We start from the raw sequence: 21,649 nt of genomic DNA, 5'->3' as shown, positions 1-21,649 counted from the left end.
CAAATTCATTGCTGAGAGCAAAGTTTGGGATGGTTGTGGTTTTATTGCATTACTGAATAAATACTATGCACGCTGCTCTTATTTGTGTGCGTGGACGGTGTTTTTCATTTTGCTAGAGCTGGCTTGGCACTGCCTTCTCAGCAGCTGCTCTCCCCACTGGCAGCGTGTTCTAGTTAACCGAGTCCGTTTATCCTTTGTTCAGGGTCTGGCAGAAGAAGCAACTGAAAGGACTATGAAAATTAGACAGTATGTGTTTTATTTTAAGGCCCCAGAGCACATGGGGACTGGATCAGGGTTCCCCATGACCCCCTTTCTAGAGCATGCTCTTGTCAAGCTTGGACAGGGGCTGCTGATGCCACCCATCTCCCTGCCACGCCCTTGAGGAGCAGCTGCTGAGCTGAGAGAAGGGGGCGCGCACAGAAGACCTCAGGGGTGGGCGTACTGAAGGGCAGTGACCGAGAGGAGAATTTACAGCTAGGGTGTGAGAAGCTGCGGCAAACCTGGCCAACCTGTGGCCTCCCTCACACACTGCCATCCCGCCACTTTTTTCCTACGTTGGTCTGATTTGTTCCTTTCTCCTTTTTGCTCATTACTTTCCCTCTTGCTTCTCTCCTTTTTCTCCTTTACTGTCCCTTCCAAATGCTGCCTCTCTTTCTGAACTAGTTAAAACATGAGACTGCATTATTGGATGCATTCTGTGCTTTCTTATTTTATTTTTAATGGTGCACGGGTTAAACTTTAAGACTGCTTGGCCTAAACAAAACAAAAAATGAAAACAAAATTAAGCTTAAGCTGCATTTTACTTTATATATGTCTCTATTGCTTTTTTGGGTAAATCAGGAAAAAGAAAATTTCCACTGCCCTGATTGTCAATAAGTTGTGCGAATAAATTACCTTCCATCTCCAGTTAGTACTTTCTACAGGGAGCCAGGTTGTAAAGTATGAAAGAATCTCTTCTTACCTGCTTCGTATAAGAGCAGGATATGTTTTTACCAAGAAGTCGGAGATGTTCCTGTTTGTGAGGTCTTGTAGAATTTCAGTGCTGCGCTGTATTCTCTGAGGCAATAAGACATCTGTGTTAGTCACCTTGGAATCTGCTTGTTCTCTAAAAATTATTTATGGACTCAGCAGCTGGGAAGATACTGAATAAAGCACTGGCATATGCCTAGTTCCCACTTTAAAGATGTGGGAGCCATCTTGGATTCCTCTCTTTTCTCCAATCCATTGACAAGATAGGATAGTTCCAACTCCAAAATAAATCTCCACTCCATCCCCACTGCTCCAGTTCCAGACTACCACCCTAGTCCAAGCCTCCACTCAGACCTCACCTGGACCTTGACAGAAACATCCAGACTGGTCTCCCTTATTCCACCCTGGCCTTCCAAAATCCATTCTCCGGGGATGCCTGAGTGGCTCAGTCAGTTGGGCATCTGCCTTCAGCTCGGGGCATGATCCCAGGATCCTGGGATCGAGTCCCGCATCGGGCTCCCTGCTCAGCGGGGAGTCTGCTTCTCCCCCTCCCTCTGTCTCTCCCCCTGCTTGTGCGCTCTCTGACAAGTAAATAAATAAAATCTTTAAAAAAAAAATCCATTCTCCACCCAGCAGCCAGACTGAGCTTTGAAAATGTAGATCAGAATACCCTAGAGCTCTTGCTTTTCCCATTCCAATAAACCCTAGGTTCCCTGAGGATCATCACCAAGGCTGACACGGCCACACAATCCGGCCCTGCCCTGCTCTCTGAGCCCTTCGGCCGCCACTCTCCTTACTCCTCACCCTCCCCATCTGTCCTCCCTGCTTCTCCACTGCACACCCCTCATTCCTGAGGTAGCTCTGCACTTGGCCGTGCCCTCTGCCTGCATTGCTCTGCCCGGACAACCTCACATGGCTAGTTCATCATCGTTCAAGTTATCAGCCTCCATTTTACTCCTCAGAGAAGTATTTTCTATTTCTAGTCACTCTCTATCATAACCTACTGCTGCATTATCTTCTCATCTGCATCTCTCAAATTTTCTTTCCAATTCATCGGCTTCCTTGTTTTTATCTGTTACCTCCCTGTATGATTAAATTCTCAGAGAGCAGGGACTTTCTCTGTGGTGTCCCCAGCACTCAGAATACTACCTGCAATGTAGGTGAAACAATAAATCTGTGACATGGATGAAAGAATTCAAACAGTCCCTTACAATTTACAGATTGCTTTCAAAATGTATCTAGAACTGGAAGCTCGTTTCGCCTTTAAAAGAGTCAAAAAGCGCATGAGTTTGGCCACCAGGTGGCAGTATTACTTTAAATTTGGGTCTACATAGTGTTGGTTCAGTTTTGGTCAATCAAGAACCTGAGGTGTCAAGGGCATAACTCAGATGTAGATGAGGGTATTTCTGGTGGCATTAAAAACACATCACACATACCATCACATACCATTCTTTTCATTTTTATACACTTTCTGCCTCCCCACCCCCCTTCCCCATTTTATTCCCTTCAATTCACTTTCTTCACTTGGTTCCTCCAATGCAGGAGAACTAGCATCTACTGAATGCTTACTGTGTGTCAGGCACTGTGTTAAATGCTCTATATTCATTGTCTCCCTTAATCCTTATACTCTTATGAAAGAGAAATTGTTGTTTTAATTTACAGCCAGAGAAACTGAGGTCCAGAAAGCTCAGCTAACTTGCACCAAGTTACAGAAATTATAGGGGTTGTGCTAGGATTTGAACCTACATCGGTCTATCTCCATAGCCCTGCTCTTTTCACTCTGTCACCTGCTTCTCAAGCTGAGAATGGCACCTAGGGGACCTGCCACGCTACCCTGGTAGAAACTAGGCTGGAACAGTTGCTCGTGTCTGGTAATTTGTGATAAATTATTTTCTTAAAAATTCTATCAAATAAAAGACTCCTACTACTTGATCTCTGTGTATTCTAGAAGTCAGGGATGGAGCACTTCCACATCAGGACTTACCATCATTCAAAGAATGTTAGGACAGGAAGGAACCCTAGAGAAGACTGCATCAACACCCCCATTTTCCTGATGTGTACAATTTATCAGCTCTGAGTGAAGCCCATATCCTTTGGCTTTATTCCAGGCTGAATAGGAGAGTGTGTTTGAGTGAGTGGGATGAGTGGGTCTAAATGTATATGCGTGTTAGTTACACAGCATGTGGCAAATGTTTTAAGTTGTTAACAAGTGTGCAAATACATATGCATTTGAATGGACACTACATCGGAATGGAAAACACTGAAAACTCACATGTTCAATGAGAGGTTAGTTACACAAATTAAATGAAACAGTGGAATAGTATGCAGGCATTAAAAGTGATGATGTATATCTATTGACATGAACCTCTGTTCATGATATAGTAAGTGAAAATAACAGGTTTCAAGACAGCATTTTGACCATAATCCTGTTTGAATGGATAAAAAGCAAATGTCATTGGTTATCTCTAACTATAGGATGATTTTTTTTCTTCTGACTTAACTGTATTTTCTAATTTTTCTATAATGAGCATACATGACTTGTATATTTTTTCTTTTTTTAATGTTTTTAAAAAAAACATTTTATTCATTTATTTGTCAGAGAGAGAGAGAGAGAAAACACAAACAGGGGGCGTGGCAGGCAGAGGAAGAAGCAGGCTCCCCGCTGAGCAGGGAGCCTGATGCAGGGCTCAATCCCAGGACCTTGGGATCATGACCTGAGCCGAAGGCAGACGCTTAACCAACTGAGCCACAAGGCATCCCAACTTGTATATTTTTTTTAGTGATTAAATTTTTTTTATTAGATTGAAGAGGTAGTACCTGGTGGAAAATGGAGCTACTGGCTGTGACAGGGCCCTTTAGCATGCCCCTCTGAGAGAACCCGAGGACTCCTCTGGCCCTTCACTTAGCTGTCAGTTTGAAATGTTAGTCGTCTACAAACTTGGGAGGCACAGTACATTTCCCCCAATCTCTGCTGTCACAGGCAGACTCGGGGCCCCTGGTTTCCCACGGAGGGTCGAGGTACCTGTGGGGGCGGGAGCCCCCCTGCGCCCTCGGGGCACTCAGGGAGCATGGTGAGCTTCTCTCTGGTGCTGCACATGCAGGAGGGTGAGGGGTCCTCTGGCGTCCATTTCTGCTTCTGGAACAGGTGGGTGATGTTCGGGGACACAGAAGGAGTCTTCCAGGGGGTTGAATTGCCACAGGGATACTCCCTCATAGAAGGCAAGAAAATATTTCACAAGCAGCTCCAGTTGATAAAAATCCCTAAAAATAAGAAATAGTGCCTAACCCTCTCCTTAGCCTTTCCTCTATCTCCTCAGACCCACGCATCTTCTTCTATTCTTGGAGGTTAGTTTCTGCTCAAAAAAATTAAGACTAGAATTTTGTTGATTGACTAGGTGTGGGGCTGGGCAATAACTATCTACTTTGTGGACCGTTTTATCTGCCTTCTTCCTCCTGGCACCTCTAGCTGTTGAGAAACAGAATAAAAGAGGAGTTGGAAATTAGTCTGTTTTGGTCCTTACCTATAACTCTGAAAAACACTGGATGAGAGAAGCCGTTAAAATTATACTGAAATTTTAGGATTCTTAGTGGATTTCAACTACCCTCTATAACTCCCTTCTCTGTACTTACAGGAATTGAAAGTTATGTAATTAATGCCATTCTAGGTCCAATTAAACAATAGCACGTCCCACATCTCCCTCCTTTCCCTGTTCAGATTCCTTTCAAATATGTTGTGGGAAGCACATGTCAACTCAGTACAGAACTTTCTATATTGGGAATTCTAGAAATACAGAGCTGACTGTTGACACAGGAGCTTCCTAAGAGGTGGTGACACCCTTGCACATGGGTGTTGGAAGGAGAGGCAAGGTGACGGTCAGGGATGTGTAAGCACCTGTGTAACAGACAGCAGGATAGACTTGGGGCCTCTTGCAACCTGCCATGCTGGGACCCCGCCCTCAGGGCTCCCCCAGGGCAGCCGCTGCTGGGAGAACAGGGGTGTGCAGGGACTTACAGAAGCCACTCTTCCTTCAGGCAGCGGTTGCCAAAGCCTGGCTTGTTCAGGAGGACATCCGCAAGTGCTGCAAGCTGCTCACTGCCTGGCTGGTCCAAACTAGACAGAGTGAGAGGGGCTTACTTGACAGATACATGACTGGGACAAAGGGACAAAGCAGCCAACACACAACTCGACAGGCATGCACTGAATGGCTGCTCCATACTGGGAATGTATTCAAGCCACAGAATGGTGCCTAGGGGTGGTTGTAGGTCTCCTGGGAAGGGAATGTGCTACTCCCACATGCCTGGCAATCTGCTGGCATATCATGTCTACTCCTCAAAAAGATGGAGTTCAACCTACTCACCCAACCTTTACTTTCTCTTTCCTTACTCCTGGCAGTCCTGGTTGTCTACCTGGGGTCACCTTTCCCAAGTGATGGGTACATTAACTTCCTTTTGAGGGCAGTCCAAGGCCCCCTACCACACTGGTTGCTGTGGAAAGGGGAAGGTCCCACCAAGCAGTCTGATCTGGGAGCCCCACAACCCATGGGGGTGAATGATGATCTTTAGGGAATGAGTCTACACACCTGAAGAAAGTGTACTGCTGCCCATACATCCAGGGGTGAAGGATCAAAGCCGGATATTCACCAAAGGGAGGGACGATGATGGAGAGCATCAGAGCCAAAAACACAAAAGTGGCTGGGAGCACAATCTGTCAGAGAATAAACATGGCAACGTGGGCTGTGGTATGTGGTAGGTTAAATACACACACACACACACACACACACACACACACACACACACACTCATTCTTCTAAACATCTTGCAGCCTCATAACTGGGCCCTGGTGAAGAAGGTCAGGCTTCTGGGGAACATTATAAGGGAAGACGCACAAAGGCAAGGTGTGTAGGAGAAAAAAGAATGTTCTGGTGGCCATTGAAGAATGGCTGAAGTAGGTGAACACTGAGCACTGAGGTAGCCAATGTTCAGCCAGAGGTGAACCAGAGTTTCTGTATCTGAATAAAAAATATATATATATATAAAGAGGGAGGAGGAGCAAGACGGCGGAGGAGTAGGAGACCTAAATTTCGTCTGGTCTCAGGAATTCAGCTGGATAGGGATCAAACCATTCGGAACACCTACGAACTCAACAGGAGATCGAAGAAAAGAATAGCAGCAACTCTCTGAACAGAAAAGCGACCACTTTCTGGAAAGTAGGACGTGCGGAGAAGTGAATCCGAGGAGATATTCGGGAAGATAGCGGGACAAAAAGCTGCCAGGACAAACAAAAACTAAAAGGATTTGCAAACACCAAACCAGCCCTACAAGAAATACTGAAAGGGGTCCTCTAAGCAAAGAGAGAGCCTAAAAGTAATATAGACCAGAAAGGAATAGAGACAATATATAGTAACAGTCACCTTACAGGCAATACAATGGCACTAAATTCATATCTTTCAATAGTTTCCCTGAATGTAAATGGGCTAAATGCCAATCAAAAGACAAAGGGTATCAGATTGGATTAAAAAAACAAGACCCATCGATATGCTGCCTGCAAGAGACTCATTTTAGACCCAAAGACACCCCCAGATTGAAAGTGAGGGGGTGGAAAACCATTTACTATGCTAATGGACATCAAAAGAAAGCTGGGGTGGCAATCCTTATATCAGACAAATTAGATTTTAAACCAAAGACTATAATAAGAGATGAGGAAGGACACTATATCCTACTTAAAGGATCTATCCAACAAGAAGATCTAACAGTTGTAAATATCTATGCCCCTAACATGGGAGCAGCCAGTTATATAAGCCAATTAATAACAAAAGCAAAGAAACACATTGATAACAATACAGTAATAGTAGGGGACTTTAACACCCCCTTCACTGAAACGGACATATCATCTAAGCAAAAGATCAGCAAGGAAATAAAGGCTTTAAATGACACACTGGACCAAATGGACTTCACAGATATATTCAGAACATTCCATCCCAAAGCAACACAATACACATTCTTCTCTAGTGTCCATGGAACATTCTCCAGAATAGATCACATCCTGGTCACAAATCAGGTCTCAACCAGTACCAAAAGATTAGGATCATTCCCTGCATATTTTCAGACCACAATGCTTTGAAACTAGAACTCAATCACAAGAGGAAAGTCAGAAAGAACTCAAATACATGGAGGGTAAAGAGCATCCTACTAAAGAATGAATGGGTCAACCAGGAAATTAAAGAAGAATTAAAAAATTCATGGAAACAAATGAAAATGAAAACACAACTGTTCAAAATCTTTGGGATACAGCAAAGGCGGTCCTGAGAGGAAAGTATATAGAAAGGTCTCAAATACACAACCTAACCCTACACCTAAAGGAGCTGGAGAAAGAACAGCAAATAAAGCCTAAGCCCAGCAGGAGAAGAGAAACAATAAAGATCAGAGCAGAAATCAATGAAACAGAAACCAAAAGAACAGTAGAAAAGATCAACAAAACAAGGAGCTGGTTCTTTGAAAGAATAGGATTGATAAACCCCTGGCCAGAGTTATCAAAAAGAAAAGAGAAATGACCCAAATCAACAAAATCATGAATGAAAGAGGAGAGATCACAACCAACACCAAAGAAATACAAACAATTATAAGAACATATTATGAGCAACTATATGCCAGCAAATTAGACAATCTGGAAGAAATGGATGCATTCCTAGAGACCTATAAACTACCAAAACTGAACCAGGAAGAAACAGAAAACCTGAACAGACCCATTACCAGTAAGGAAATTGAAGCAGTCATCAAAAATCTCCCAACAAACAAGAGCCCAGGGCCAGATGGCTTCCCAGGGGAATTCTACCAAACATTTAAAGAAGAATTAATACCTATTCTTCTGAAACTGTTCCAAAAAATAGAAATGGAAGGAAAACTTCCAAACTCATTTTATGAGGCCAGCATTACCTTGATCCCCAAATCAGACAAAGACCCCATCAAAAAGGAGAATTACAGACCAATATCTCAGATGAACATGGATGCAAAAATTCTCACCAAAATACTAGCCAACAGGATCCAACAGTACGTTAAAAGGATTATTCACCAGGACCAAGTGGGATTTATTCCTGGGCTGCAAGGTTGGTTTAACATCTGCAAATCAATCAATGTGATACAATACATTAATAAAAGAAAGAACAAGAACCACATGATCCTCTCAATAGATGCAGAAAAAGCATTTGACAAAGTACAGTATCCTTTCTTGATTAAAACTCTTCAGAGTGTAGGGATAAAGGGTTCATACCTCAATATCGTAAAAGCCATCTATGAAAAACCCACAGCGAATATCATTCTCAATGGGGAAAAACTAAGAGCTTTTCCCCTTAAGGTCAGGAACACGGCAGAGATGTCCACTATCACCACTGCTATTCAACATAGTACTAGAAGTCTTAGCCACAGCAATCAGACAACAAAAAGAAAGAAAAGGCATCCGAATCGGCAAAGAAGAAGTCAAACTCTCACTCTTTGCAGATGATATGATACTTTATGTGGAAAACCCAAAAGACTCCACCCCGAAACTGCTAGAACTCATACAGGAATTCAGTAAAATGGCAGGATATAAAATCAATGCACAGAAATCAGATGCATTTCTATACTCCAACAACAAGACAGAAGAAAGAGAAATTAAGGAGGTGATCCCATTTACAGCTGCACCCAAAACCGTAAGATACCCAGGAATAAATCTAACCAAAGAGGCAAAGAATCTTTACTCAGAAAACTACAGAATACTCATGAAAAAAATTGAGGAAGACACAAAGAAATGGAAAAACGTTCCATGCTCATGGATTGGAAGAACAAATATTGTGAAAATGTCTACGCTACCTAGAGCAATGTACACGTTTAATGTAATCCCTATCAAAATATCATCCACTTTTTTCAAAGAAATGGAACAAATAATCCTAAAATTTGTATGGAACCAGAAAAGACCCTGAATAGCCAGAGGCATGTTGAAAAAGAAGAGCAAAGCTGGCAGCATCACAATTCCGGACTTCAATCTTGATTACAAAGCTGTAATCATCAAGACAGTATGGTACTGGCACAAAAACAGACACATAGATCAACGGAACAGAATATGAGAGCCCAGAAATGGACCCTCAACTCTATGGTCAACTAATCTTTGACAAAGCAGGAAAGAATGTCCAATGAAAAAAAGACAGTCTCTTCAACAAATGGTGTTGGGAAAATTGGACAGCCACATGCAGAAGAATGAAACTGGACCATTTTCTTATACCACATACAGAAACAGACTCAAAATGGATGAAAGACCTAAATGTGAGACAGGAATCCATCAAAATCCTGGAGGAGAACACAGGCAGCAACCTCTTCGACCTCAGCCGCAGCAACTTCCTCCCAGAAACATCGCCAAAGGCAAAGGAAGCAAGGGCAAAAATGAACTAGTGGGACTTCATCCAGATAAAAAGCTTTTGCACAGCAAGGAAACAGTCAACAAAACCAAAAGACAACCGACAGAATGGGAGAAGATATTTGCAAATGACATATCAGATAGATGGCTAGTATCCAAAATTTATAAACAACTTATCAAACTGAACACCCAAAGAACAATAATCCGATCAAGAAATGGGCAGAAGACATGAACAGACATTTTTCCAAGGAAGACATCCAAATGGCCGACAGACGCATGAGAAAGTGCTCAACATCACTCAGCATCAGGGAAATCCAAATCAAAACCTCAATGAGATACCACCTCACACCAGTCAGAATGGCTAAAATTAACAAGTCAGGAAACGACAGATGTTGGCAGGGATGCAGAGAAAGGGGAACCCTCCTACACTGTTGGTGGGACTGCAAGCTGGTGCAGCCACTCTGGAAAACAGTATGGAGGTTCCTCAAAAAGTTGAAAATAGAGCTACCCTACGACCCAGCAATTGCACCACTGGGTATTTATCCCAAAGACACAAATGTAGTGATCTGAAGGGGTACATGCACCCCATGTTTATAGCAGCAATGTCCACAATAGCCAAACTATGGAAAGAGCCAAGATGTCCATCAACAGATGAATGGATGAAGATGTGGTATATATATACAATGGAATATTACACAGCCATCAAAAAAAACCCTGAAATCTTGCCACTTGCAACAATGTGGATGGAACTAGAGGGTATTATGCCAAGCGAAATAAGTCAGAGAAAGACAAGTATCATATGATCTCACTGATATGAGGAATTCTTAATCTCAGGAAACAAACTGAGGGTTGCTGGAGTGGTGGGGGGTGGGAGGGATGGGGTGGCTGGGTGATAGACACTGGGGAGGGTAGGTGCTATGGTGAGCACTGTGAATTGTGTAAGACTGATGAATCACAGACCTGTATTCCTGAAACAAATAATACATTGTATGTTAAAAAAAAAAAAACGAAGAAGATAGTAGGAAGGGAAAAATGAAGGGGGGGGAAATCAGAGGGGGAGATGAACCATGAGAGACTACGGACTCTGAGAAACAAACTGGGAGTTTTAGAGGGGACAGGGGTGGGGGGATGGGTTAGGCCGGTGATGACTATTAAGGAGGGCAGGTATTGAATGGAGCACTGGGTGTTATACACAAACAATGAATCATGGAACACTACATCAAAAACTAATGATGTAATGTATGGTGACTAACATAGCACAAGAAAATAAAATTTAAAAAAATAAAAAATAAAAATGAATCAAAAGCCATTAAAAAAAAAAGAGTACCCAAAGCAATCTATAGATTGAATGCAATCCCTATCAAAATATCAATAGCATTTTTCACAGAACTAGAACAAACAATCCTAATATTTGTATGGAACTACAAAAGACCCTGAATAGCCAAAGCAATTTTGAAAAAGAAGACTGGAGGTATCACAATTCGAGACTTTAAGTTCTATTACAAAGCTGTAGTAATCAAAACAGCATGGTACTGACACAAAAACAAATAGATCAATAGAACACAATACAGAACCCAGAAATAAACACTCAATTTATCTTTGACAAAGTAGGATAGAATAAGCCATGGGAAAAGGTCTCTTCAACAAATGGTGCTGGGAAAACTATATGATTACATGAAAGAATGACAGTGGACCACTTTCTTACACCAAACACAAATAGAACACAAAATGGACAAAAGACCTAAATGTGAGGCCTGAAATCATAAAAATCCTAGAAGAGAGCACAGGAAGTAATTTCTCTGATATCAGCCATAGCAACCTTTCTCTAGATATGTCTCCTGAGGCAAGGGAGATAAAAGCAAAAATAAACTATTAAAACTACAGCAGAATAAAAAGCTTCTGCACAGCAAAGGAAGTAATCTACAAAACTAAAAGGCAACCTATGGAGTGAGAGAAGATATTTGCAAATGATATATCTGATAGAGGGTTAGTATCCAAAATATATAAAGAACTGATACAACTCAACACCCCAAAAACAAATAATCCAATTTATAATTGGGCAGAAGACAAGACAGACATTTCTCCAAAGAAGACAAATAGATGGTCAACAGACACATGAAAAGATGTTCAACAACACTCATCGTCAGGGAAATGCAAATCAAAACCACAATGAGGTATCACCTCACACCTGTCAGAATGCCTAAAATCAACAACACAAGAAACACATGTTGGCAAGGATGTGGAAAACAAGGAACCCTTGATGGGAATGCAAACTGGGCCAGCCACTGTGGAAAACAGTATGGAGTTTCCTCAAAAAATTAAAAACAGTAATTGCACTACTGGATATTTACCCAAAAAAAACAAAAACACTAATTCAAAGGGACAAAGCCCCCCCCATGTTTATTGCAGTATTATTTACAACATCCAAACTATGGAAGTTACCCAAGTGTCCATGGATAGATGAATGGATAAAGAAGACATGATATATATCATGGAATATTACTCAGTCATAAAAAAGAATGAAATCTTGCCATTTGCAATGACATGGATGGAGCTAGAGAGTATAATGCTAAGTGAAATAAGTCAGTCAAAACAAGTACCATGTGATCTCACTCATATGTGGAATTTAAGAAACAAATGAGCAAAGGGAAGAAAAAGAGAGAGAGAAACAAACCAAGAAACAGACTCTAAACTACAGAGAACAAACTGATGGTTACCAGAGGAGGGGGAGGGTGAAATAGGTGATGGGGACTGAGGAGTACGCTGGTCATGATGAGCACTGAGTAACATACAGAATTGCTGAATCACTCGCTATACTGCACACCTGAAACTCATATAACACTATAGGTTAGTAATACTGGAATTAAAATTAAAAAGTTAATTTAAGAAAAGAGTAAAAAGGAAAAAGAGGCCAATGACCTTGATACGTAGGGTCACTGCAAAAAATGAATGCAAATATGACTTTGCCCTTCACTGTAAAATGAAAACAATCTTAACATATTCACTATTATTTTATTTTCTCTGCTAGTGAGGTCAAACACTTAACGAAGGATCTTTATGTTACTAGGAATCGCAATAAAGTTGGCAAGGAGCAAACAAAGCCAACAGAACCTGAAGAGGTGCTCATCACTGTCTGAAGCGTGGGCAGGAGAAAGGCCAGGAGAAAGAGAGAAAGAGAGGGGAGGGAAAGGCCAGGAGAGGACCGGCAGGCCTTGGCCACCAGTGGCGAAGCACGGGCAAGGCCCGACAGTAATACCTGGGCCAAGAAGTCCTTGTGGCTGCGCACACTGTGGTGGAACCGCTTGACCAGCAATGCCTGCACGTGCTGGAGGAGGAGCCACGCCCCGGTGTTGAGCTGGCTGCGGGGCTTGGGCTCCCCGGAGGCCTGGCCGCCCGGGGGAGGCACTGCTTCCGCCGCGCGGCCACTGGAGCCCTGCGGAATCTGTCTGGCCTCTCTGGGGCCCAACCACGGGTGCCGGAGGCTGACGTTTTCTCTTCTCTGTTGAGTGCCACCTGATTTGGAAGATTGAATTAATAAATTTAGAAAAACACTCGCAGGGTTTGGCGCTCATGTGCCTTTTTTTTTTTTTTTTTACTGCACTGGTTTTTCCCTTCATTTAAATCAGCAACAAAATGTCAGGACAGGTAGGTTAATATGCTTTTAAAAATTCTATTTTGGGGGACACCTAGCTGACTCAGTCAGCAGAGCATATGGCTCTTAAACTCAAGGGTTGTGAGTTTAAGTCCCACACTGGGTGTGGAGCCTACCAAAGAGAAAATAAATAAATAAAAATAAAATGATGATTCCATTTTTTGTATCATCTATAGACAGAAGCACCTGAAATACTTTAAAAATTCTCTACAGTAGCTAAAAAGAAGAGGATATAAATGCGTTGACATTTATATCAATGATATAATAATACCATTATATCATTGACATGACAGAGAGGTCTAAAACATATAACTAAGTAAAAAAAATCAACCTTACAGAGCAATGTGTGTAATAAGATATTTACCCTAGAGAGCATGTGTATCATATACAAAAAATTATATGTTATACATATATACACATGGACATATGTAACATGAAAGCTCTGACAGAATACCCACCAACTATTAAAAGAAGTTACCACTGCAGGGGGAGAGCTGGATAAGGGGTGGGGATGAAGGGGGAGCGTGATTTTAGCCTTTTTTGTATTATTTCAATTTTTAAACAGCAAAATATATTCATGTGTACCTGTGGACTTAAGTAAAAGTCAGAGTTGACTTGTTTTTTTTTTCTAAATTCTTAGAGGCCACTGGGAAGTGGTGGAAAGACTAGTAAACTAGGAGTTAGGTGACCTGGGTTTGAATCCTGACTCTTACTGGATGCATAAATTGGACTCTGTCTGACTCTGAGGTTTCTCCTCTGTAAAATGAAAATGAAAACATTTCACAGGGTTGTGGTGAGGATTAAACAAGCTAATACGTAATTGTGCTTTAAAACTACTCACTGCAAATCAGTCACTAGTTATGTTGAAGCTATAGTTTGTCATCACTGATTAATGTTAATTTGTAGAACATGTTGTTGGACATAAAGGGCAAGCCTAGAGGACCACTGGTTGGTCCCCAGCTGCTTTCTTAACCCGTCCTAAAGTCCCCCAGCACGAGGGCAGCCGCAAGCCCAGTCACCCTTTCAGCTAACACAGGCACCTGCAATGCAGCATCCTGGCTTCTGCAGCCTCACTCATGACCTGCTGCCAGAGCCCCAGTTCTCCCGCCTCCTTTCCCTGATGTGGGCTCAGATTTTTTTTCTTTCTTTTTTTTTTTTTTTTCGTGTTTCTCACTGGCTTTGATCAGGTCTTTATTCAAAATTAGCTGTCCAAAATGATTTGACTTTCATAGAATTAACCTAAGTTTTTAGGCAGTAGGCTTCTCTGCAGTGGGTTTCTTTACTGCAGGCTTCTTGTCAGCTGCTGGTTTCTTGGTAGCTGCAGCCTTTTTCCCCACCACAGGTTTCTTCTGCTTCTTCACACCAACAGCCTTCTTTCCTTTCTTCCCAACCACAGGCTTCTTGCCTGGAACCCCCTTCTCATCTGATTTGGCTTCTAAGGCTGCTGCTGCCTTATCCATTCGGAGTTTGTGATTCTTGGCCTGGCGAAGAATGGTATTCCGGTGCATGGTCTTTGCATATGGGTTTAGCTTCAACATGATTCTCAGGTTCTTCAGTGGATTCTTCTTCAGGACTCTGCGATGAATCTTCTTGCGTGGTGCTCGGAGGGCTCTTTGGATCTCTGGACTTTTCAAGATTCTGCTAAGGTCTGTATTAAGCATCTTATGCATGGGAAGGTTGTAGTTACTCTTGAGGGAGGCAGCCTTACGCCAAGTGCCATACAGATCGTCTAACTTGCGGAAAACACTTTCAGTCCAAATGCAGAAACGTCCCACATGCCCACCAGGAGCAAGTTTCAAAATGTTCAGTTTGCTTACATTAAGTAAAGTAATTCCAGGGATGTTTCTGAAGGCCTTGATGATACCGTTGTCTTCACTGTAGATGATGCAGGGTCCCCTGCACTGGATACGATGGCGGTTTCTCATTTTGCCCTTGCCAGCTCTCATTCGCTGAGAGGCATAGACCTTTCTGATATCATTCCAGGCTTTAAGTTTCTTAAGAAGCACAACAGCCTCCTTGGTCTTCTTGTAGCCTTCAACTTTATCTTCAACCACCAAAGGAAGTTCAGGAACTTCCTCAATACGATGACCTTTAGACATGACCAGTGCTGGTAAGGCTGAGGCAGCCAGGGCAGAGCAGATGGCATATCGCTTCCGTGTTGTGTTTACTCTGTGATGCCAACGGCGCCAGGTTTTGGTTGGTGCAAACATGCGGCCCCCACGACACATATTTCCAAAAGCACCCTGGCCAGAACGGTGAGTCCCTCTGCCTCGAACTCTGGGCATTCGAGCCACAGCTCTGCCAGTACCCCAAGACTCAGCACTGGTTTGATGACCTGCCAATTCACTGACAGCATACGGCTGTCTGTTGTTTTTGCGCAAGTTGGTGTGAACAAAGTTCACGACATCAGGTCGAATGGGAGCCTTGAACACAGCAGGCAAAGTAACATTTTTGCCAGATGATTCCCCCTTTTCGGAGTACACAGATATCAATGGACAAGCACACGCCATCGCGGGGAGAGGAGAGGGTCATGCTCCTTTTTTTTTTTTTTTTTAAGATTTTTTTATTTTAGAGAGTGAGAGTGCGAGCAGGGGGAGGGGCAGAAGGGGAGGGAGAGAAGAAGCAGACTCCCTACTAAGTGGGCAGCTCAACGCAGGGTTCCAGATGCCAGGACTCTGAGATCATGACCCCAGCTGAAACCAAGAGTCGGATGCTTAACTGACTGAGCCACCAAGGTGCCCCGTGGGCTCAGAAGTGACGTGTGCTGTGGCTGGTCCTCCCTCTGGTAGGATCCTGCTGCCTTTCCTCATGTCTATCCCATGAGCTTTGCTCTCTCTCTGATGCCCTATCCAGACTGGAGCCTAGTGTGGAGGCCAGAGCAGAGGGCGCCAGCTGAGGGCAGTCAGAACTGTTTGTTCCTGGCTTTCTGCTGCCCTCTAGTGGTCACTGGCTGTGAGCCACACCTTTAGAGGCTGCGCTGACCCTTTTGATACCTTGAAACTCGGGACCCCAATGGATACCTACAAGTTCCTTCAGACTTTGGAGATAAGATCAGAAACTGTCATCCTCTAAAATGGAGCCAATTAAAAAATGCATTTAGCCATCTGAAAAATGGGAAAAAGTCCACGGTGAGAATGTGGATTTGGTCCTAGTTTGAGAGCTAAAACCAGGGAATAAGACTCAGAAGCCTGTTTGACTTTAAGGCAAGTCATCCAACCTGTGTGAGCTCAGTTTCCCCCAGATGGGGCTAATCCCTGTCTTAGCAGCCTCATGAGACTATAGTGACAATCAAAACAACGGATGTTACGTGCTCCATGAAGTATAAATAGCTAAACAAGTTTGAGGTAAAAGATGATTTGTAAATTAGGATGTTGCTAAATCTTAATCAAAACTTGGCATGTATTAACTCATTTAATTCTCTCAACAATCCTAAAAGGTGGATACTATTAATTGCCCCATTTTGCAGATGAGGAATCTGAGGTACAAAGAGGCTAGTAAATTGTGAAGCATATTATGGAGATCTGCCTTACTCTGGCAGCTACACTCTTAACCTCTATCCCTGTATGTCTCTTTGGAACATCCTATTCTATGCCCGGGGCTGACCAGTCTGCTGATATCCAACTTATTCTCCTGAGAAGATCTAATTATTAAGGAGTATTTTGTGCTGATGAAAGCCCCAACTCTTGAAAACATCATAGCTTCTGATATAAATTTGCATATTTTCATTCTGGTCTCGGTTAATATAAGTCTTTGTCTTTGGGTGACCTGGGAGAATTCCATTTCTGTGTCTATAAAGCTGGAAAGAACACCTGGGCTGCTCCCGCCCTCTCCGGCCGACTGCCCTTCCCTCCCCACTCTGCTAGGATGCCCACCCCTTCTGGCCACCATGTGACTCACCTGGGCCAGGCAGCACATTTGGGCTGGTGTATTTGACCACTGGTAGTTCTAGGCATAGCTGATAAACACACTTCTGGGACCACTTACGAAGCAAGATGAAAACCATATATCTTAAGAGTTGGCATCAGAAACTTCACAGGGAGGAAATTGTCTTTGCCCAGGAAAATACTGTGGTATTTCTCTACTGAGTAGAAAAAGGCAACCAATAGCGGGAGCCCAAGGCATCAAAGGAGAATGGCATGCAGCTTTGCCCGTGAGCAGGAGAGAGGAAAACACAACAGAGACAGAGGAGCCAGATAGAGGATTTTATCCTGTGGGAGGATGCCTATTATTCTATCAGAAGGGGCCTGTGTCATGGCAGGTAATCCTGCCTGCATGTCCATCTCCTTATCCCCTATCCTCCACAGGAAATTCACTCATGAACGCTTTCTGTGGCTCTGGAGTTTTGGTAGAAATCACAGATGGGGCTAGTTGGGGCCCAGGCTCACACATGTAGAAGAGAGACCCCCAAATCCACAGCAATTATGGCCTCCACAGTTGCAAAGTTCCATAGGGCACTAAATGAAGGCTCAGAATAATTTTATCTCTATTTCAAAGAGGCTGGAAGATCCCAGCTGGTATCTGGGTTGCTTTCACTATCGCCATTATCTCTAGGGACTCTGTGGGCTGTCACTCATGCAGACCAGACAGGAGTGGATCAGAGGCCTGGTGGAGATAAGAGGAGCAGATGAGGATGGTGATGTGGCAGGTACAGGAGACCCGGAAGTGGGATGAGAAACTTGGGGGTGGTGAAGCGCCCAGCCTGACCTCCTTAAGAATCCTGATTCATCTAGAGTCTTTGCACCCAGACCTAATTCCATTTGTCATTCCTTTGTCATTTAAAGGAACCAAGAATGCAAAATGTGTGTTATTTGGGGGTCAGATAAATACAATGGAGGAGTATTTGCCTGCTTTGTTGCTGCATGAAATTTTCCTTAGATTTTCAATACAGAGCTTGGGGAGTGTGGTGAGGGAACACACTCTGGAACCATACCAGCAAACAGAGGTCCTGAGTCAGAATCCTCCGTGACCTTCAGAAAAATCTGTCAAGAAAGGAAAAAGAGAACACTTGGTTTAGGCATTCCATTCTCAGAAAAAAATCTAACCCAAGCTCAATTTTGCTGGGTGCTGCTTCATAATGGAAGGAAAATATATTGCGATTTATCTAAGAACACAGTCATCTATAAATATAAAAGTGTGTGCACATAGTGACCACAGCTACGTGAAACATGTTTCTGGATGGACAGAGGCACGAAGAAGCGAGCCCAAAATGAAGATCATTGCTATGCTTGGGTGGGGAGTTACAGCTTTTTGCCTTTATAAAACGTCCCCCTAGTATTAGACTTCTGCAAAGAACCACGTTTTCTGCTACCTGAGGGGAGCCAGTTGGAATCTCTGCCTTACCTCTTCCAGGGGAGTGTCAGAAATTCCAAAACTGCTGAGCCCCAGGTCGGCTAGTGTGCCTTCGAGCTCTCTGAAAAGGCTGGTGTATGCTCTCTGCTTGAGATTCTTATTTGGAAGAAGGAAGATAAGTTCTTGACCAATGCATTCCACCAGCTTTGCCCCTGGAACATGGTGTTGTACCATATCCATCAGCTCATTCACATCTCCTAGGACAAAAAAAGAGAGAGAGAGAGAGAGACTGACATCAACTCTGTCTTCCAGAACTGAACCTGGGAGACGGTGAGCTTGCTCACATCCCCTACTTTCTTCCGCTTCCCATTTGAGGAAGGGGCATTTCGTTCCTCAGTAGTGACTCCTGCGGAGGACTAATGCTGCCTCCTGTCCGTTTTAGCTTAGCTGGCCCCGTGAAGGGCACGGAGAGGGAGAGGGAGAGGGAAGCCTCTCCCTCTAACTAACAGCACTCCCCACTGACTAGCTGGGCCAACCTGCTAGCTTTCTCCTTTTTGCAGTCAGATGGTCTGTCCCTTGCAAGCTATGTAACATCACGCAGGCCATACCCTATTTTTTTCATTGGTTCAAAGGGGAAAATAATGGCACCCACCCACTTTACTGTTATTTATGAGGACCGGATGAAGTAATACACACAAAACACTTAGAATGACATGTCTGGCGCCTAAGTAAGTATTAGCTGCTACTGTTATCGTGAACATCATCTCTAGTAAGAAAGCTCTTATCATTATTGCTGCTCATTCTTATTCCCCACAAGCCTGAAGGTTAAGTCAAAGTTCCTTTCATTTTCCTTGTCTGGCCCGAGCTATAGGTGACTTGCCCAAGATGCATACCTGGGACTGGTGCCCCAGCTGGAGAAGAACGCCCCTTCCTAAATCACACACCAATGCCTGGTCTTACTCTTCGAAGGAATGTGCCATTTCCCTTGGGACTGCACCTGCCTCCTCCAACGAACAAACTAACCAACCTTAACACCTTGATCTCAGGAAATGCTGAAGGGGATCAAAAAGCTGTGGAGTCAGACTGGGGCTGGGGGGATGGAGGGTAGGGTGTACAACATGGGGTGTGAGGAAGTGTCCAGTAACAAGTATTTACCCTACACCCTCATACAGTCAGAATTGAGTTTTATGCATAAGCATGTATTACTTTGAAATTAAAAATCTAATTAAAAAATTTTAAAGCGTGTATGTGAAGAGACAGTTCCCTATTATCTTGAGAAGCAGGTCAAAGGGAGAAGGGTTCTAGGGACTCAGATCCCAGGTCTCATGCATTTCTGCCAAGCAGTCCTCTCAATTAGGGCCACCTGGTGGGTTCTTTGCTTTCTTTGTTTTAAAAATGACCCATGTGGAGGGATTTCATGGCTTTCAATCGATGTCTTTCTCTCGAGCTGGACTGGAAGGCTTGTTTTATGTCAGACTCACAAAGTGGACTCCATTGTCTTTAGCTCTGGGATGACTTCACACAGGGGCTGGAGGGCTCCTTGGGTGAGGAAGCAGCTTTGCCCTAAACAGCTCTCCAGGGGTCATGTGCATTGTTCTCTGAGGAAGGAAATCGAGCCTGAAGCTGCTGGATTCCCAGGAATTGTGTCTTAGTCATGTGTGTCAGCCTCCAGGGGGGAGTCCTGGAGGGCTGCAGGCTTACAGCATCTAGCAGGGAGGTCTGCGTGTGTGTGTGGTACACGGTTGTGTGAGAGGGGAAAGCCTTGCGAGGAAATAACTGGGGAGCAGAGTGATCTTCTTTCTCTTATTTGGGGCATAACGACTTACTGTGCTTCCTACAGCTCACAGCATCCCTCTTATAGCAAAATAAATAAATAAACATTTGTTTAGAAATAAGGGAATATTAAAAAAATTACTCCAGCCAGCAGGCCCTGTTTGCAACTCGATTTTGGTGCATCACTGTATTGGTTTTTAAAAACTATCAATGTCTTGACCAAGATTCCTCCTGGGAGGGAACTCCAGCAAGCAGGGAGAGACCCACAGCAAGGCAGCCTAGGGGAAAGACACAGAGCTGTCACCCTGAAAGGATGTGTTCCTGTGCACCTCAGGTTCTGTCCGTGCAAAGAGTGGGCAAGAGAGTGAACGTGATGCAGACCTGGGCATTTTCCCTCAAATTTCAAGCACGGTATGTAAATGGTGTCTAGTTTTTCTGTTTCACTAGATTTTAGTCAGTAAATTCTCCAGATTTAGAAAAAAAATTGTATTAAATAGAGAACTTTGTTTTTTCTTTGCTAAGCAGGTAGTTTCCCCCTTGCCATCAACCTGGGTCCATACACAGGTTTCATTTTGCTCCCTCTTAGGGATATGGGGTGTGTGGTCTTCCATTTGCAAAGACACCCCAGAGATTGGATGGAAGTGGGCCTTCATGGAGGACAGCAAGAGTTGTTGGCAAGTACTCTGGGTCGCTGAGGTCAGATCCTGTGGGATGGGTGCTTACAGTGAGAGCCTCTCTTCTGCATCTCCCTGGAGGTGGGGGTGCCCTGGATGAGGTTTAACGCACCCTAACTCAAGGGAGAACTGCTAGGAAGTTGGGACGCTGAGGGAAAGTCAAGAGTGTAACAAGGATGTGTGACTTGGCATCCACTCTGTACATTCTGACTCTCTGGAAAAGTTCACTCTGGGAGCTGTATGTTACCATGGCTTCACCCGAGTGCCTCACCTGGCAACTACAGTAGCCCTTCTCCAGACACAAGTAATGCTGCCTGGAGCCAGGGCAGAAGGACCCAGGAAAGGAGGAGTGAACAAACACTGGATTCCTCAATTAAGGGAGGAGGCCCTTAGGCTGGGGGCTTTTAAAGTCCCTCTGGGAATGGAGGAGAAAGAGGGTCAAAGAGAAAGATGAGCAACTGCATGAACAAGGGCTTGAGAAATGCACAGTGTTCTCTTTTCTCCCATTAAAACGTTTGACAACAGGATACATCCAACCATATCGAGAGATGATCGCCAGACAAGAACCAAGACACAGCCTGCCCCAGTGCATACCGTCCAAGACTTGTTCCGGAGTCATCTCATCTATGTGGGCTGGACACCTGCTGGAGAAACCCTCAGACGCACAGCTGCAGGTCGCCTACAACAGATGGGCGTCAGTCACTTGAACAACCGCATCTCCCTGATGCTGACCGCTGTCCCCACCGCACCTCATTTGTTTCTTGCCACCAAAACTGGTCAACAAATTTTGCCCCCTCCCCCACTTTAATATATTACTTCATGTGAGCATTCTGAGGGTGTGGCTATTTGATTTTATCGCGGAGAGTGTGTGAGTCAGACACAGAGAGTAATAGCACCTCAAAGGAC

At 43.9% G+C, this 21,649-nt stretch overlaps 1 protein-coding gene and 1 pseudogene across 1 annotated transcript in view; both read right to left on the bottom strand.

The window, feature by feature from the left end:
• ABCA4 (ATP binding cassette subfamily A member 4) overlaps positions 1-21,649 on the bottom strand; it is a 166,462-nt gene that overhangs the window by 67,965 nt on the left and 76,848 nt on the right. Inside the window, exons 24-31 of the mRNA XM_088022838.1 lie at positions 21,338-21,422; positions 18,348-18,553; positions 17,938-17,986; positions 12,612-12,868; positions 5,550-5,674; positions 4,982-5,080; positions 3,992-4,178; positions 962-1,056 (exon numbers count right to left, since the gene is read on the bottom strand). Of these exons, the coding sequence (XP_087878964.1) occupies positions 962-1,056; positions 3,992-4,178; positions 4,982-5,080; positions 5,550-5,674; positions 12,612-12,868; positions 17,938-17,986; positions 18,348-18,553; positions 21,338-21,422 (1,103 nt within the window). The remainder of the gene's footprint in view (positions 1-961; positions 1,057-3,991; positions 4,179-4,981; positions 5,081-5,549; positions 5,675-12,611; positions 12,869-17,937; positions 17,987-18,347; positions 18,554-21,337; positions 21,423-21,649) is intronic.
• Positions 14,221-15,541, bottom strand: LOC114196831 (large ribosomal subunit protein uL4 pseudogene; annotated as a pseudogene).

Source organism: Eumetopias jubatus, unplaced genomic scaffold, assembly GCF_037043125.1.
Source record: "Eumetopias jubatus isolate StellerSeaLion01/CBP00866 unplaced genomic scaffold, mEumJub1_p1.0 scaffold_4, whole genome shotgun sequence".
Lineage (NCBI taxonomy): Eukaryota > Metazoa > Chordata > Mammalia > Carnivora > Otariidae > Eumetopias > Eumetopias jubatus.
The sequence above is the reverse complement of the archived record's forward strand: the minus strand, read 5'-3'. Positions and strand labels throughout refer to the sequence as shown.